The sequence below is a fragment of the Rattus norvegicus genome, chromosome 1, assembly GCF_021556685.1.
Source record: "Rattus norvegicus strain SHRSP/BbbUtx chromosome 1, alternate assembly SHRSP_T2T, whole genome shotgun sequence".
In the NCBI taxonomy this organism is placed as follows: Eukaryota; Metazoa; Chordata; class Mammalia; order Rodentia; family Muridae; genus Rattus; species Rattus norvegicus.
The window spans coordinates 179986281-180003528 of NC_141534.1; the positions used below are offsets into that span (position 1 = coordinate 179986281).

Consider the following 17248-nt stretch of genomic DNA (forward strand, 5'->3'; position numbering starts at 1 on the left):
GAAAACAAGGCTGCACTTCAGGAATGAGACAAAGGGAAGCTTCTTCAGCAGGCACGGAAAAGAATGCCAGGATGCCAGATGTAACCTAGTTCCCTTATCTGGCCCACGGCCTCCTTCCTCTTCTAGCCGGATGGCTGTGATGACAATTGAAAGATATCCCCATGTCTTCCTTGGTGGAGAAAAATCAGAACATCTTATGATGATGGTTTCAGCATTTAAGGGTAATTTGCATCCAAAGTTCTGCTCAGTCCGACTTAATTTCTTCAAAACAATATTCCTTAAGTGGACTCCCAAGTCCTCGCAGTTAGTACCAGTTCCTAAAAGAACCTCATTTCCAAGCCAATCAATCTGGTATTGAAATGCCTCTTGACTCAATCAACTTTACTTCGGAAAGAAAGCTAGCATTCTGCACACAGAGAATGGCAGAAACTCAAGTACAGGCCTCACACTGTGTTCTGCGAAGTGAGCAGCTGACACACAGTAAGTTGGTGTTGGGGACACTTGGAGAGAAAAAGTAGTGTTCGCTACAATGAAGAAAGGGCACTCTTTGGGTCAGGGCTTATTTTACCCTGACAAAGCTGGGAATAGTTCAGCTACGGCATTGCAGACACTGTCTCGTTCACACACTCATTAATAGGATCACCTTTCATTACTGAGTAACGACAGATAATGAAAATTAATCAGACAAAACCCCTTTTGACATAGTCTTCAGGGGTGATGTCACCAACCTTGAATAGGTGACAGCCCCATTCTGTATGGACTGTAAATTCCCAGGAGGTCTCAGATGCCAGGCTCCTTTGCTTGGAACAAAGACCAAGCATGCTTACTCATTTACAGAATGCCTTTCCCATACCTGGAGCATCCAGTGCTTTAGCGTCCGTCACCTGAACATTGCTATGTTCTCATAGCAGTATAGCCCTGACTCCTACCAACCATTCATCAGTCTGAAGAGGAGAATGGGTGAGCAGTTCCTCCCATCCTGCCCGTGCTCTGCTATCTCCTTTCCACCTGAGCTAGTCTGTCACATGCTCCTGTCATTATCCTGTGTATCAATGTATATCATTGTCATCTGTGAAGGCAGAATGGACAAAGCACATTCTCATGTGGAGTCCTCATGAAGAGTTCTTAGATCCCCATATGTCTGGGCCAAGTTGAGTGGACCTAAGAGTCACCAGGGAAGGCCAGACGGTGGCTCATTAGGCGAGAGCATGCAAGCCTGACTACCTGAGTTCAGTCCCTGGAACTGTAGAAAGCAAGAACAGATTTTCAAAACTACCTCTGATCTCCACATGTGTGCTGTGGGATGCATGTGCCCCCTTCTCATACACGCACATGTTAATAATAATGATAATAAGTTTTAAAATTAATCTTGACTTTATAAAAAATAACCATCAGAGAAGACAGATTCCTGGGTTTACAGGCCGGGACTCCCATGAATACAGCCCAGCAAACTGCAATTTAAAAAGCACTAAAAGCACTATGCCAGGTTTCCCCTCACTGTAAGAAGCCATATATTACTGGAGTAATAACACAGAATTTCTGCCCCAGCCCTGGGCTCAGTTGAGTTGGATAAAGGTTGTTCGTAAGGAGCATACGAGTGGTGGTTCTCAGCTTCCTCCACAGAGTCTGAGAGGAGACGCAAGTTTCTGTAAACACAGTTTGCCAAATTGTTTTTTGAAGCTAATCATTACAAGAGCCTGATTCAGTCAATAAAATCCAGTCACGTTTTTGTGTGGTTCAACATAATTAAGGTCGGAAGTTCCTGTTTGGGGTGTTCCGGACGGCTGTGAACCTTGACTGACAGATTGGAAAGGCAGAAAGTTCCAGAGAAATGCCAACTTCCACAGAGCCGTGTGAGCTGGGAAACTAGCCAATCCCTCCTCTCTGGCCCCAGTTTTCTCGTGATAAGAGACCTATGCCTTACCTCTCATAGGTCTTAGGAAGGTAAAAGACTGAAAAAACGCCCACAGGCTCGAATGGCATGCTACCTTTGAGAGCCAACTCGGGAATTTAATGAAAGGCCCTGCCACCTCTCTGAGAGCTGAGATGTATTTGGAAAGTGTCGCTGGAGAGAGAGGAGCAGAGCTGTGTAAAGCACACACTGTGGGATTCATGGTGCCTTCCCTCCGCTGCCAGAAGCATCATTATTCTCATGGCCATTGCTACTTAATGCCCTGCAGAGAGCAGGGAGCAGACGCAGCTGTGTAGTGGCTGGGGCCACAGAAAGGAGATGCAGGCAGGCGAGGGAGAGGCATAAAGAAGAGCCGACAGTGGGTAGTGATCCCGAGTCCAGCATCTCCATTTTTGAATGTTATTCATTCCAGAGATGTCTGTGGTGACACATGCCTATAATACCAGCACTTGGGAGGCTGAGGCACGAGGCTCACCTTGAGTTCAAGGCCATCCTGGGCAAAAGAGTAAGAGCCTGCCTCAATCAATCAATCATCAGTCAATCAAGCAAGCAAACAAGTAAAAGTTATTCCTGGTGACTGAATAGATAGATGACTAAATCCTTATAAAAGCCATTATGACGTAGGCTGACTTTAACACTCCCTCTGCAGGGAGTCACTACTTTGAGCTGAATGTCCACCAGGACCATTTCCTATGCCTGCCTGGACAGGTACCTGGACTCCTGAAATCACGGAGAGGATCTTATGTGTATGCACATGTGCTCTGTGTATGTCCTTTAAAATATAAACAAGATCCTCTCGGATGACTCTTTCTGAAGCTGGCACTTTGCAGTGGCCAACACATGTTGGAGACTCGTTGTTGCCCAGACAGATAGATCTGCCTGGCTCAACTGCGGTAAACCTTCAGAGCTGGGGCAACTCCTTGTCCGTGGAGTCTCTATCCCCATACTCTCTACTAACTCGCTACAAGAACAGTGATTGCTCTTGTGCACCTCCGTGTGCTGTGCTTTATTTAATGCTTCTGAGGTGACTTGTATTTTGGACCCCAGCCTGTGGGATGGTGCTGTCCATTTCCAGTTGGGTCTTAACCCCTCGGTTACTCATTGGCCCCTCACAGATATGCAAGAGGTGTGTCTTTTAGGTGATTCCAAACCCAGCGAGGTTGACAGTGATTAACTTGGACATAGGTATTTTAGATACTGAACCTTGCTTTGTTCCATACAATGCCCACTCTGTAATGTTCTTCTCATACTTTACCGAGATCAGAAAATAGGGGCTTACAAAACCTCTGGCTATTATGATATTATGGTCAGATTTCCTGAAACTGAAGCTAGAGATATTTTGAGCCGCTAAGTGGGTGCTGGAGACCAAACTCTGGTTCTGGGCTAGAGTAGTAGCATTCTTAACTACCGAACTATCTCTCCAGTCCGTATGATATATGGTTTTACATTGCTGAACAACAGGATAAAGGGGTACATTCTGAGAGATGCAGTAACATGAGAGTCTGTCATTGTGCAAACATTGCAGAGTATACTCACTTAAACCTACCTAGATGATATAGCTGATAACACACGCAGGCACACACACACACACACACACACACACACACACACGCACACACACACACACACAGATCACATACCCACTCCCCGCCCCCACCTGTGGCTGCTAGGGTCATTTGAGACAAAACCACACAAGATAAAAAATCAAACATAGACGAAAGCCTCTCCTGGAGTGATTCGGTGAACAGCTGTCTGAGTTGCTGCCTGCACAGGGCAATGTGCTGTTCTGTAGCCAACTGTGTTTTTTTAAAGTACAAGTTCGCTCTAAAATAACAACCAAGAGTGCAGTATACTAAGAACACAAACCACAAATGCAAAGCAAACACAGTTCTTAATTTCCATTATCGAGTAGTAACTGTACATGGTTTGCTTTCATAGTGCTGGCAGCATGGCAGACTTGTTTACATAGACACGTGACTCACATAGTGTGTGGCGATAGGCGGGTGGCTACAGCATCCCTAGGCAACAGGAATCTTCACTCTCCTCCATTCTGCTCTCATGAGACCACTACCCTATACGTGGCCTGTCCTCGGCAGGAATGTCATTGTCATTCGTGACTGCACATACTTCCTCTTGCTTACCAGCTCCTGGCTTTAAGCCATTGTAGTCTTTGTAATTTCCTAAATGATTTAGAGCAGAAAGGGCATTTTGGGGGCCAGACATTTGTTCTTTTGTCCTTGGTTCTTGCCAGAAGCTCCAGAGTGACAACAGGGACAGACAAGCTTTTGGTTTGTGGACGCCCTTGCAAGCACATGAGAGATCATGTTTGGGAAGCCTCTAGAATGGATACTGGGTGGAGGAGAGCAGCCAGCCAGATTCGGGGGGCCGCAGTCCTAATTCCTGCTCCTCAGTCTCCTACGAGGAAAGAAAAGCAGAAAGTCAGTGGCCAATGCCTTCATCCGCCATGCCTGTCTAATGACAGGACTTCCCCAAATGATCAGGTTGGAAAACTTTGGACAGCTGAATAAATGTCCCTGGAGGGCAACACCGAAGCACTCTCCTCCTCCTCTTCCTCCCCCTCCTCCTCCTCCCCCTCCTCCTCCTTCTCTCCCTCCTCCTCCTCCTCCATCTTGCCCTGCATCCCTCCATCTGACCCTCAGTGTAAGCCTGGGCTTATAGCTGTTGTCTGAGGTAGGGTAGGAGGCAGTCTTAGGGACTGTGCTCCCGACCTGGCATCCCTCCAGGAAGACAGCATCAGAATGAAATTGAGTTAGAAGGTGCCCAGCTCTGGAGCCTGCTGCTTCTAGAACCACTGCCTGTTCAGTGCTTAGTGAGTCAGAGCCCTTTATTCCCAATATCTACCACTGCTGAGTGAGAAGACAGGAGAGCTTATCCTCAATGCAAATGAGTTGAGGTGACCTCCAGAACCCACACTCTGAAATACTGCTACATGATCATGCACATATCTCCTTATTTTTCTTTCTTTTTTTTTTCTTATTTTTCTAGAAGCAATAGAGCCCACCATCTCTTCTTTTCATGAGTGGGATTTTTTTTTTTTGGACAGGGTTTCTCTGTCCTGGAACTTGCTCTGTTGACCAGGCTGGCCTTGCACTTACAGAGATCCACCTGCCTCTGCCTCCCAAGCTCTGGGATCTACCACCACCACTGGGCAGGGTGGGATATTCTTTTAAGGGCCCTATGGTTCCCATACATGAAGGTCTGGCCATGTTATTAAGCACCGCAGTGGGAAGTCTCTCAAGCTGGCCCATGGTTCTCTACTTCCTCCACTCTGGTCGTTGTTCTGGTGACTGTGACATCACACAATCAAAGTGATTGTGCAGATATAGTTACGATGACTGTTTTGATGGGGTTTCTAGTGCTGTGATGAAAAATCATGAGAAAAGCCACTTGGAAGAAAACGGTTTAGTTCACTCACAGTTCCATGTTAAGCTCACCATCAAAAACACTGAGGGCAGGAGCTCAAGCCAGGCAGGAACCTGGAGGGGTGGGGGAGCTGATGCAGAGGCCATGGAGGAGGATGCTTGTCTACTCCCCATGGTCTGTCTGCTTTCTTAGAGAACCCTGGACTACCTGTAGAGGAATGGCCCTGCCCACAGTGGGCTGGGCCCTGTCCCATCAACCACAAATTAACAAAGTGCCCTATAAGTCTCCTACAATCCAATCTTACAGAGACATTTTCTCAGTTGAGACACTCTCCTCTCTGATGACTTTATCCTGTGTCAAGTCGACATAAATGTAGCCAGCACAGTGACTAATCAGTCGACCTTAATATAGTTTCTCCAGGTGGGTCTGCCGGACGATCCTGCCGATGCCAGGTAGATTTTTCTTTCAAGTAGATTTTTCTCTCACTGTTTGTAAAGGATGATGCCAGGATGATTAGATGCCGAGAGGACTGGGTGGCTCCGACCTGCCATTGCTGCTTTAAATGGGGCAGACACTCACACATGGGAAGAACCCATGAGAGGCTGACAGGTTCTGATGAAGGCCACTAAGAAGGTGGGGGTTTCAGTGCCACCATGGAAGGGAAGTGGTTTCTGGAAACACATCTGAATGGGTTTGAAGTGACGTCCCTCTCCAGCCGAAACTCTGCAAGCAGAAACACCCCACCTTTAGTCTGGGCCACTCTGTGCAGTCAACCTGAGACGAGTGGAATGAAGTGTGGGTGTTCCTTTCAGCTTCATGGTAATCCATTTTATAGCAATGAAAATCTTATACCTCCAAGCTTTCTAACCTTTCAATAAAAACCTCTGCTATACACTTACCGGGACCTGACATTTAATATCATAGCAGTTACTTCTTAAATTATCACCATTTTACAGATAAGATTCCGAGGTATTATCCAGTTTTCCTAAGGATCACAGTAAGTAAAAGCATCCAGTGTAGCCTCCCCTCCCCCGGTGTCTGACTGTGCTTCAGGTACATTTGAAAGCACATGTGTGAAACTAAGGACCCTTCCTGACCGTGGTCCTCTCAGTTTATCCTTTTCAGATTCTTCTTTGCCTAACTCCTTGTAGCCTCTTGATTCTTTGAGTTTGCATATCCGATCCCTTCTGCCTTCAATGTACCCCATCTCTCAGTTCTTTGGCAATTGCAAATGACTCGGGTTTTTGGTTTTTTTTTTTGTCTTGCCTCAGATGGTACCTTGATGGAAAGATTGGGTACCCAATCTCCCAGATGGGGTCTAGGCTGCTGTGCAGCATCCAGACACATTCTTTTAATATATGGTGACTTCCCTAGTCAGTGTTGGAAATGTTTACAGCTATGATGAGCTATGGTGAGCTATGGTGAGCTGCTGGCAGGCCAGGAGGCTCATCACCACATCTCTTGCACTGGACTTAAAGCACAGTGGGACCTCAGCCAATGTTCCGGGAAGGAATCATTCAATCGACCAAGATACTTTACAAGAAATAATGAGGCATCCAAGGTCTTGAGGCAGGGGAGTGAGCTGTCAGATCAGGGCTTCCCAGAACAAGCTCAGGGCAAGCTTTTTACTGAGAGGAATTTTAAGCTTCGATTCGAGTGGCTTTGAATTTCTTGTGTTCTGATACTCGACTCTCAGCATTTCGGGACCACATTTAGAATGCCAGGCATCAGCAGAAACAGTCATAGTAACGGCCTCAGTTTCCCCTTTGGAATCAGGACTGGTGATCAATATAGGTTTGGCCCCAAGGTTTTTTTGTTTTTTTTTTTTTGTTTTTTTTTTTTTTTGTCAAGGAGGCTGTGGGAAGTGGAGGGGCAAGGTGGAGACCTATAGATCTGACCTATGAGGAGTTGGGTACCATCTTTAGACCATTGCATATCTGATCATGTACTCCACTGTGGTTGAGGAAGACTGGAAAGTTTAGAGACAGCGCTTACAAATCTGAGCAGGTCAGGTAATGAATCATAACGCCCCTACTAGAAATTGTTGGGTGCCTCAGTTTCCCTGTCTGCGCAAAGTGCAATATACAGAGGGCACAAGACCACACACATCTTGGGACGCTGGAAAAGGAGGAAGTCGGGTTAAGGTGTTTCCAACCAAGTTTACACTAAGGCAAGGCGTAGCCGAGCCCGGGGTGGCGCAGAGCTGATACCTGGTGAGGTGCGGGGTCTAGGCCTTGTAGCAGACAGATACGGAAGTTCTTTGCTCGGAGAGGAGGAAACTGGACACCAGTAACCCGAGCCAGGGGCCCGGACCAGGCGGCAGGGCTGGGAGGGGCTAGTCTGGGCGCCCGGCCTGCGGTGCTCTCAGCCTCGGCTCAGGGCGCTAGGGGCGGGAAGGGGTGGAGCCAGGTGGGGAGGAGCAAAACCCGGAGGCCTCGGGCACCGCGGGCAGAGCCAGAGCCGCTGGAACCAGAGTCCCGGCGCGCTGCTTTGGGACAGTCCGCCGTCCGAGCCGAAAGCACCCGCTGCCCGACACAGTCCAGGAGAAAGGCTAGTGAGGCCGGAGACCGGGCCACGGATTCTACTTCAGTTCTGGAGCTGCCAGGTTGTCTCCGCTGGCCCTGCCGCCCTAATAGCACCTAGCCGGACTTGCTCCTCACGTCCTGGTTGCGCTATGGATCCTTCGGAGAAGAAGATATCGGTGTGGATCTGCCAGGAGGAGAAGCTGGTGTCCGGTCTTTCCCGCCGCACCACCTGCTCGGACGTGGTGCGGGTGCTTTTGGAGGACGGCTGCCGGCGGCGCTGCAGGCAGCGGCGGGGCCAGCGACGGGGGTTGACGGAGGACCCTTCGGGCCAGTTGGGGCTGCCTGAACCCCCGGACGAAAACGACGAGGACGATGACGACGCGATGCCCCAGGGCATGCTATGTGGACCCCCGCAGTGCTATTGCATCGTGGAGAAGTGGCGCGGCTTTGAGCGCATCCTGCCCAACAAGACGCGGATCTTGCGCCTCTGGACTGCTTGGGGCGACGAGCAGGAGAATGTACGCTTCGTGCTGGTGCGCAGCGAGGCGTCGTTGCCTAACGCCGGCCCGCGAAGCGCCGAGGCGCGGGTAGTGCTCAGCCGAGAACGCCCCTGCTTGGCCCGGGGAGCCCCAGCGCGGCCCAGCCTAGCCTTGACCCAGGAGAAGCAGCGGCGGGTGGTACGCAAGGCCTTCCGCAAGCTGGCCAAGCTCAACCGGAGGCGCCAGCAGCAGCCGTCGTCGCCTTGTTCGTCCACGTCGTCGTCCACCGCCTCGTCCTGCTCGTCGTCTCCTCGGACCCACGAGAGCGCGTCTGTAGAGCGCATGGAGACGCTGGTGCATCTGGTGCTGTCGCAGGATCACACGATCCGCCAGCAGGTGCAGCGGCTCCGGGAGCTGGACCGCGAGATAGACCGCTACGAGGCCAAGGTGCACCTAGACCGCATGCGAAGGCATGGAGTCAACTACGTGCAGGATACCTATCTAGTGGGGGCCGACCTTGACCTCGACCGGCCAACTCCTGAAAAGGAACCGGAGGATGCGACGCTGGAGGAGAAGACAGAGGCGGCGGCACCCCTGGACGGCGAGGCGCAAGCGGCAGCGTTGGAGGAGCTGGCCCGGCGCTGTGACGACCTGGTGCGGCTGCAGGAGGAGCGCGCCCAGCAGGAGGAGTTGCTGGAGCGCCTGTCCGCCGAGATCCAGGAGGAACTGAACCAGCGCTGGATGCAGAGGCGCAATGAGGAGCTGGCGGCTCGAGAGGAGTCACCGGAGCCCGATGGCGGGCTGGATGGCGAGCTGCTGCTAGAGCAGGAGCGGGTCAGGACGCAGCTCAGCACCAGCCTTTACATCGGGCTGAGGCTCAGCACGGACCTAGAGGCCGTCAAGGCGGACTTGGATTACAGCCAACAGCAGAGGGACATTAAGGAGCGCGAGCTTCAAGGCCTTCTCCAGAGTTTGCGTACTTTTGAGCAGACGGTGGTGCGTGATGGGACTCTGGGTTCAGGTGAACCCTCACGCGAACCTCAGCCTCAGACGTGTGCAGAAATGTGGGTAGACCAGGCTCGCGGACTGGCTAAGAGTTGCCCCGGCAACGATGAGGACTCAGATACTGGGCTGAGCTCCATGCACAGCCAAGACTCAGACTCGGTACCCCCTGTGTGTGAATCCCTTGTGTAGAAGTTGTAGGGAGCTAGCTTAGACGCTTGCAGCATGCACTTGCTTGGCCTGCTCAGGGACATGAAGTGAGGCCATGGGGGTGAGCTCAGAGTTCCCATGGGTGGGTCTGGAGAGTGAGTGTGAAGGGGGGGGGGTCCTGGACAGGGAAGCCCTAAACTTCCTAAGCTTTAGAGGGAAGAGGAGTCAGGAGGTGAGAATCCCTCCCTGTTTTTAAAAAAAGCATTAGGTAAGTGACGAGGTCCAAGCCCATTTTCAAAACAAGAGAAAAGAAAAACATTATGGGACATTTTTACCACTCCTGTGTATGGGAAGGACCGATGACAGCTAGAACTGTGGTCTGTGTCATAAAGTGCTGCTAAAAGAAAACACTTGGATGGAAAGGAAATTCCTTGAATGTTAATTGTGACTGGAAACGTGTTCAAACTAGCCAAAGAGGACGCACTAGTGTATTGGTCTCTGCCTTGCTTAACATCTTGATAAAACCATAGGCATCAAAATCCTCGCTGTTTACATTTCTTCAGGTTTGGGAATTACCCGTGTGCCAAATCCTTTGCCTTTTATTTCTGTCAAAGGCCAAACTGCACTGCGATCTGAGGCTGTGCTTCTCTCTACTAAATACGATGTGTTCAAGGCTCCCCACCTTCACCCCAAACATAGCACTTTGCGTTATAACATCCTGGCATACATAATCCAGGTAAAAGTGTAGTCTGGCTTTTTGGGGTGTTGCTGCAAAGGCAGGTGTGTGCTGCTCATCGCTTCAATTACAGTTTAAAAAGGGAAGCTGCGGAACTTGCCTCGGCCCCCTTTGCTGTTTTCAAAGAACATTCTGGTGTCAGCTACAACTTGGAAGCAAGAATCTTGGCACAGTGTTTAGCTGTTAAATACAGCTCCATTATTAAAACCAACTATGATCTTCACGAATTTTACCCAGACCTGAGTCCAACTTTAGTAGCTTGGGTTGGAGATAAGGTTCTGGTTCAAGTAAACTGAAAGTGTTCAAGTGCAAACAGCAGGGTTTACTAGCAAGGCCCCAAAGAGGAAAAAAAATGAAGCAATCTGATAGGCCACCAGGGGTAAACAAATAGATTGACCATAGCAGGGAGCCGTGGGGAAAGCACATGAAACTGGGTTAAGCATTTGAGTTGCTCCTGCCTGGCCACATCCCTCTGCGTGTGGCAGGGGAGATAGAAGGGTAGCATTGTCTCCTCTAGCTGGTGACAGTGTGGGGGGCCACTCAGTGTAATTGTTCCAGATACTTCAGTTTAAACTTATCAGTTGTAGTTAGCTATTGGGCCAGTGGAAGGAACCTGCTAGTCTATTTCCCTGTGGAGCCCTGTACTTTCTGAGGAATGTGGATCTAATCTGTCCAGAGGAAGTATTAACAATGGTGTGTGTGTGTGTGTGTGTGTGTGTGTGTGTGTGTGTGTGTGTGTGTGTTGCCAGTGAGGTACAGAAGGCTGGTATCAACTAAACTAGTTGAGTGGCTGGCTGTCATTCCCACAATGACATGAAAGATAAGTTCAGCGGCTTGGGATTTGTAACTATTTCTTCCCTTTTGAGATCACCTGTCTGAGGGTCCCCAACAGGAGCACGACCTCCCGAACTCCTCAATTCGCTATTGGAATGTCCCCTTTTCACAGACTGTCCCCACACTGATGCCACTGTGGAATTATAACACACGGGACCATTCTCGGATGTTCAAGTAAAAAGACACTTTTCTTAATTGATACTTTTTGAAAGACTTTACTTGGTGTAGTTACATTGTTGTTGCTTAGCTTCATCCAGGGCAGAGAACATCCACACACTTGGTCCGGTTCAAAAGAGGAAGGGACGAAAAGAAACTCCACCAGAAGAAACTCCTGGTCCCCAGACAATCATTTGATTCTGTAACACAGAGCTTAACGACAGCCTTCCTTTTTGAGGCAGAGGTAAAATCCTCATTAGAGTGTGACAAATGCCACCTGTCTGAATGGTTTATGCTGGCAATGGGCTGACCTGGTGGTTTTTAAAATTAACATGCTTTTTTCTCTTGCCCCTGGGGTTGTAGGGGAGGTGGTTCCTGGCCGTTTATTAACTCAGGAGGAACATTGAAGTTGGCAGAGTGCGACTGCCTGGCAGAAAGGACCTGTTTTCCTTTTGACTATTATTATTTTAAACTTTGATGGGTAGCTGATGTCAGCAGATATGCCTGAAAGCTGCAAAGCAAACACACCACATCACAGGAGGAGGGCCTGCAGGGGTTTGGAGAACATTCCCTGTCTAACACATGATGCTGCTGCCCTGCTTAAAACTCTTCAGACAGCTGGGGGGCTTTGCTTATGACTAAGGATAGTCTAGTCTTCTCCTTTTTCCTTTTGTTCCAATCAATTCTATTCCTGTGAGATATTCTCTGTGTGAGTAGGAGAAAGGAGAATTGGGGGGGAGGGGGAGGCAGTAGTTCCTTTTGTGAAAAGTTCTTGTCACAACCTTATGTGTAGGCTTGAAGTTTCACTGATGAATGAGTGTGCTCCATTTTCCTGCGTATGCATAGTTCCCGTGACACTAGAGGTGAGTCAACATTGAGACATCATCCCTGTGAGAGGGGCTCCTGCTCTCTAATGGTTTCCAGGCCTTATGGTAATCCAGCACCCTTGCGAAGAGAATGTCATAAGCTCCTTCCCAGCCAGCCCCATTTTTCTTCTGGACGATCCACTGTGTGGATCCTATGGACCCTATGGGGTCCTCTGCATCCCATCCAGAATGCTCTCCCAAACCCAGCATCCCATGTAGCCTTACTGTGCTCTTACTTCCTTCTATAAAGTATGGTCATTAGGTCCACGAGATGAGGGCTTAGTGGGTAAAAGGTCCTGACACCAAGCCTGACAAGAGTTTGATTCTCAGGTCACATGTGGTGGAAGGAGAGAACCGACTCCTGCAAATTGTCCCCTGACCTTCTCAGAGGTGCCTGGTCTTGCACCTGCGACCACACACAAGTACACAATGTACATTCACGTGAGTGGGCACATGTATATCCACTCATGCATGCGCACGCGCACACACACACACAGACACACACAAATGCTTTTTTAAAAGAATGGTTATTATTTTTATTAATAGTTTCTTCCCTAGAAAAAGCTGCAGAGCACGGTCTTGATGAAGAACTTGGAAACAACCTAAATTTTGGAAAGAAAGGCTTTTGCCACACGAAGCCTGTCACTGCTAAAATTTGCCAAAGTTCCCGTCAGTACATTTTGTGCACTTTGAAGTTTTCCTAGTTTGCTCTATTGTTGCAAGATAATTTTGAAATATTGCTGTGTGCATTGGCCCCATACCGTGAGCAACCACGCTTGAGCTTCATGGTTTCTGTGACAGCGCTTGCCATTAACCCATGTTCTAACTACTGTAAAATAACTCTGTGCCAAGCTCCTTTATGAAGGCATCTGCTTTGGAGACTCCCTCCTGCTCCCCCTCAAGAGATCCCTGGGAGGAGAATTCTTACCTTAAGGAGCAGACACATTTATAAGCTTCGTGTATATTTGTCACGCTGCGTTTCAAACAATTTATTCTAATTAAAGTAAGCTATGCATAAAGGTACTTTATCCTAAATGTCATTAGATATTGGTTTTTGTTTTTGTTTGTTAAAAATAGTTTCATCAAAACTTATTAATTCATATGGACTTGAAGTCAGGGCTGGGCATCGTCATCCTAAAATATCCCTGTAACGAGCTGGGGCAGTTGGTAGAGGTGTTCAGTCATCTGGGGAGTAACTTGGTGCTAGAGCTCTTGTGTAAATGCTCCTGGCCCTGGCTTTGCTCTCAAGCCACAACAACAAGACTGAAGCCTTTATTATAAGACTTAGGATGACATGACAGGGCCTAGGGGCATAACTCACTTGGTAGCGCTGCCTCGCAGGTAGGAGCCCTGGGTTTGGTCATCAGCATCATGTAAAACCAGGCACGGTGGTTCATAACTGTTATCCCAACACTCAACAAGTGAAGGAGGAGGGTCAAAGGTTCAAAGTCATACAATGAGTTTGAGGCCAGCCTGGGTTACATGAGATTCTGTTTTTAAAAAAGAAAGACAGAAAGAAAAAAAAAGGTAAAGAAGAGAAGGAGGGGATGGGGAGGAGGAGGAAGAGAAGGAAGAGGGCATAGTGTTCCCTTCATTTTCTTCTTTCTTCTCTGGGCAGATTTACCTGCTAAGCAATCGTGTCTCCTATCAGAATTGGCCAATGGTGTGAGAGTGGGAGGGGCCAATGCTCCACAGGAGCAGGACAAAGAGGATAACAGAAGAACTAGAGTTATAAAAACAGACAATTATCGTTTTCATCTGAGTCTAGCGGAACAGTGATTCTTAGAAGGTGATGTCATGAATACATGGTATTTCTCTTTACAAACCTTTACCGAAAATTAAACCTAAACACAATAAACACACAGGCCAAGTTGCTAATTAACAGCTGCTAACAGTTTAAGTTTCTCTGGGGTTTTCTTTCTAGCACCTGCACTCAGTTTTAAATTCTTTTTAATTTAAGAGTTTAGTTTCCATGTATCATTCCAGTTCTTAGACTCGTTTCCCTATTATTTATTTGGGGAGGGGCACACACCACCCTATGTATGAAAACCCGAGGATAATCTGTGGGAGTCAGTTCTCTTGCACTATGTGGGTTCTGGTGGTGCTCAGGACACTAGGCTTGGCAGCAAGCTCTTTATCCACCTAGCCATTTTGCCAGCCCATCCTTAAATTTTTGAAAAGGGAAGTGAAGTCTCCAGTGTGGAAATGTTTGCCCAGTGTACTTCCCTACAGGAAGAGGGTAGATAGGGAAGACACTGTTGTCTGAATTCTTCCAATAGACTACATCATAGGACGACATGTATTTCCCTGGGAGGTGGGCCTTTTGGATCTCCATGTTTAAAAAAAAAAACTCAGTTTGTCTCTCTGATCAGTAGCTGACATGAGTGCTGGTCATGGCGGTGGCATTCACCTTTATCCCAGCACTTGGGAGGCAGAGTCAGGTGGATCTCTGTGAGTTTGAGGACAACCTGTTCTATAGAGTGAGTTTCCAGGGTAACCCCATCTCTAAAAGCCACACACACATACACACACACACATACACACACACACACACACGCACACTCACATTCACACACACACACTCTCACATGTGCACACACACACATTCACACACACACTCTCTCTCACACACACATTCACACACACTATACACACACACACACTCTCTCTCTCTCTTTCTCTCTCTCTCTCTCTCTCTCACACACACACACACACACACACACACATACACACAAAGCTGACAGTAGATTCCAGTCCAAGCCTGACCTCACAGCCAGCACCCTGCTTGTGCACACACCAGACACCTGCACAGAGAGCTTGGCAGACCTGTGAGATTCAAAGGCCCCAGCATTGGAAAGGCTTGGCGATTAGCAAGATCTTGTTCTGTTGTTTCCCCCGGAGAGAGGGAACCATCTCCCCCATACTCCAGAGCTAGTGATTATCTATCAGGTGAAGATTTAGCACAAGACAGAGGTGAGAAATTCCCAGGAAATATTTGAGTGGCAAGGACAATTAGAGAGAAGGATAGGCACAGTGGCACACACATTTAGTCCCAGCACTTGGTAGCCAGAGGCAGGTGGATCTCTGTGAGTTCAAGTCCAGCCTGGTTTACATAGTGAGTTCAGGACAGCCAAAGCTCTGTAGACCTTGTCTCAAAAACAAAAAACAAACAGAAGAAGAGGAGAAGGAAGAGGGAAAAGGAGAGAGAGAGAGAGAGAGAGAGAGAGAGAGAGAGAGAGAGAGAGAGAGAACTGTGTGGCCAGCTATATGAAATCCTTGGTGGTGACAACCCAAGTTGTGACAGAGCTGTCCCTAGCTTTTTAGTTTTATTGACAGGGTCTCATGTAGCTCAGCCCAGTTTTGAACTCTCTACGTGGCCAAGAGTGACTTTGAACTCCTGACTCCCTGATCTCCGGAAGTACAGGCATACAACACTATGCAGTTTATGTAGAGCTGGGGATAGAACCCAGGGCTTCCTGCATGCTAGGCAAGCACTCTACCAACTGAGCCACACCCCAGTCCACCCAGCGCTTTTTACTGAATCTTTTCTGGTGAGCCACTCCATACAGGAATCTTAGGGAAGAGACGAGGACAGGAGTTACTGTGCCCTACAAGACCCTGTTCCCACGCATTTAAACCTGCATAGCTGGGTTAAGGACATCCTTGGCCCCCCATAAGTGGAATAAGACCCAAAGGCCACTGTCCCACTCTTCCTTTTTATCCATTCCTTTGTAAATCATTGAACACTTATAGGATGTCCACAGAGCATTTAGGACAACATCTACATTCTTAGCTGGATTGGAGTTGTTGGCTTTCCATCTGTCTTAGGGTGAACAGACACCGTGACCAAGTTAAGTCTGATAAAGGACAACATTTAATTGAGGCTGGCTTACAGGTTCAGAGGTTCAGTCCAGTATCACTAAGGCCAGAACATGACAGCATCCAGCCAATCATGGTACAGGAGGAGCTGAGAGTTCTACATCTTCATCTGAAGGCTGCTAGCAGAATACTGGCTTTCAGGCAGCTAGGATGAGGGCCTTAGCCCACACCCACAATGACACATCTACTCCAATAAGACACACCTACTCCTACAAGGCCACACCTCCAAAGAGTGCTACTCCCTGAGCCAAGCATATACAAACTATCATACCATCTAAAGACCCTTTCCTCAGGCCAACAGGACCCTCAGTAAAGACTGCAGAATTGAGTCCATTCTACTTCTGCATTCAGATCACATTTCAACCCCCAAAGATACTCAGTGACATTCCTCTGTCTTATCTGACTGCATGTTCCCTGTGCTAGCTGGCCTTCTATTACTGTAACAAAACACTTTGAGAAATCAGTTTAAAAAGACAAAAGGTCCATTTGGTCTCTGAGTTTTGGAGGTTTCGATCCATGATCAGTTTTGGACCTGTGTGGAGAAATCACATTGTGTCAGGGAGGTCATGGTGGAACAAACAGTTCATTCTTATGGCCAGGAAGTAAAGTGAAAAAGGAATAGGAAATGGCCAAATCCCACAATCTCTCTGGGGACATTCCACTCAGGATCCCAAACTTTCCATTAAATCTACCCTTGTAAGTTTCCACAACATCCCAATAACAATGTGATGGGTCCCAGAGGCTTCTCCCCAAAAGCCTCTCACTGCAAATCTAAGTTACAGCATTGCCATCTCAGATGGCTTACCTCAACCATCAGCTTGAAGGCTCTGGGCCAGGGATTTACTTTCCTAACACTGAGACCCTTTAATACAGTTCCTCATGTTGTGATGACCCCCAACCATACAATTATTTTCATTGAAACTTCATAACTGTAACTTTGCTACTGTTAGTAATCATAAAGTAAACATTTGGGTTTTCCGATGGTCTTAGGTGGCCCCTGTGAAAGAAAGGGTCACTTGATCCCCCAAAGGGGTCTCAATCCATAGGTTGAGAACAGCCGCTCTAGATTCTAGAGTCTAGAATCACCTGCTAGAGAAGCCCTCTGGGCGTGCCTGTGACGGGTTATCGTGACTAGATAATCAAGATGGAAATCCAGTCAGAGAGGGCAGCACCAGTCCCTAGGCTGGTACCCTGCACTGTATAAAAAGAAGCATGTGAACCACGCACAAGCACTCATCACCCTCTGCTTCCTGACGGCTGACCCAGAAGGAGCCCCCTTCTCCTTTCTCTGCCAGGGTATTTTAATTACAGCAACAGGAAAAGTA

At 48.2% G+C, this 17248-nt stretch overlaps 1 protein-coding gene across 1 annotated transcript; it reads left to right on the forward strand.

Moving 5' to 3' along the window:
* Window positions 1–7746: 7746 nt before the first annotated feature.
* Rassf10 (Ras association domain family member 10) lies at window positions 7747–13072 on the forward strand. The gene is given in 1 exon segment (NM_001400602.2): window positions 7747–13072. A coding segment is annotated over 1 exon segment (1524 nt). The 5' UTR covers window positions 7747–7970; the 3' UTR covers window positions 9495–13072.
* Window positions 13073–17248: the final 4176 nt, after the last annotated feature.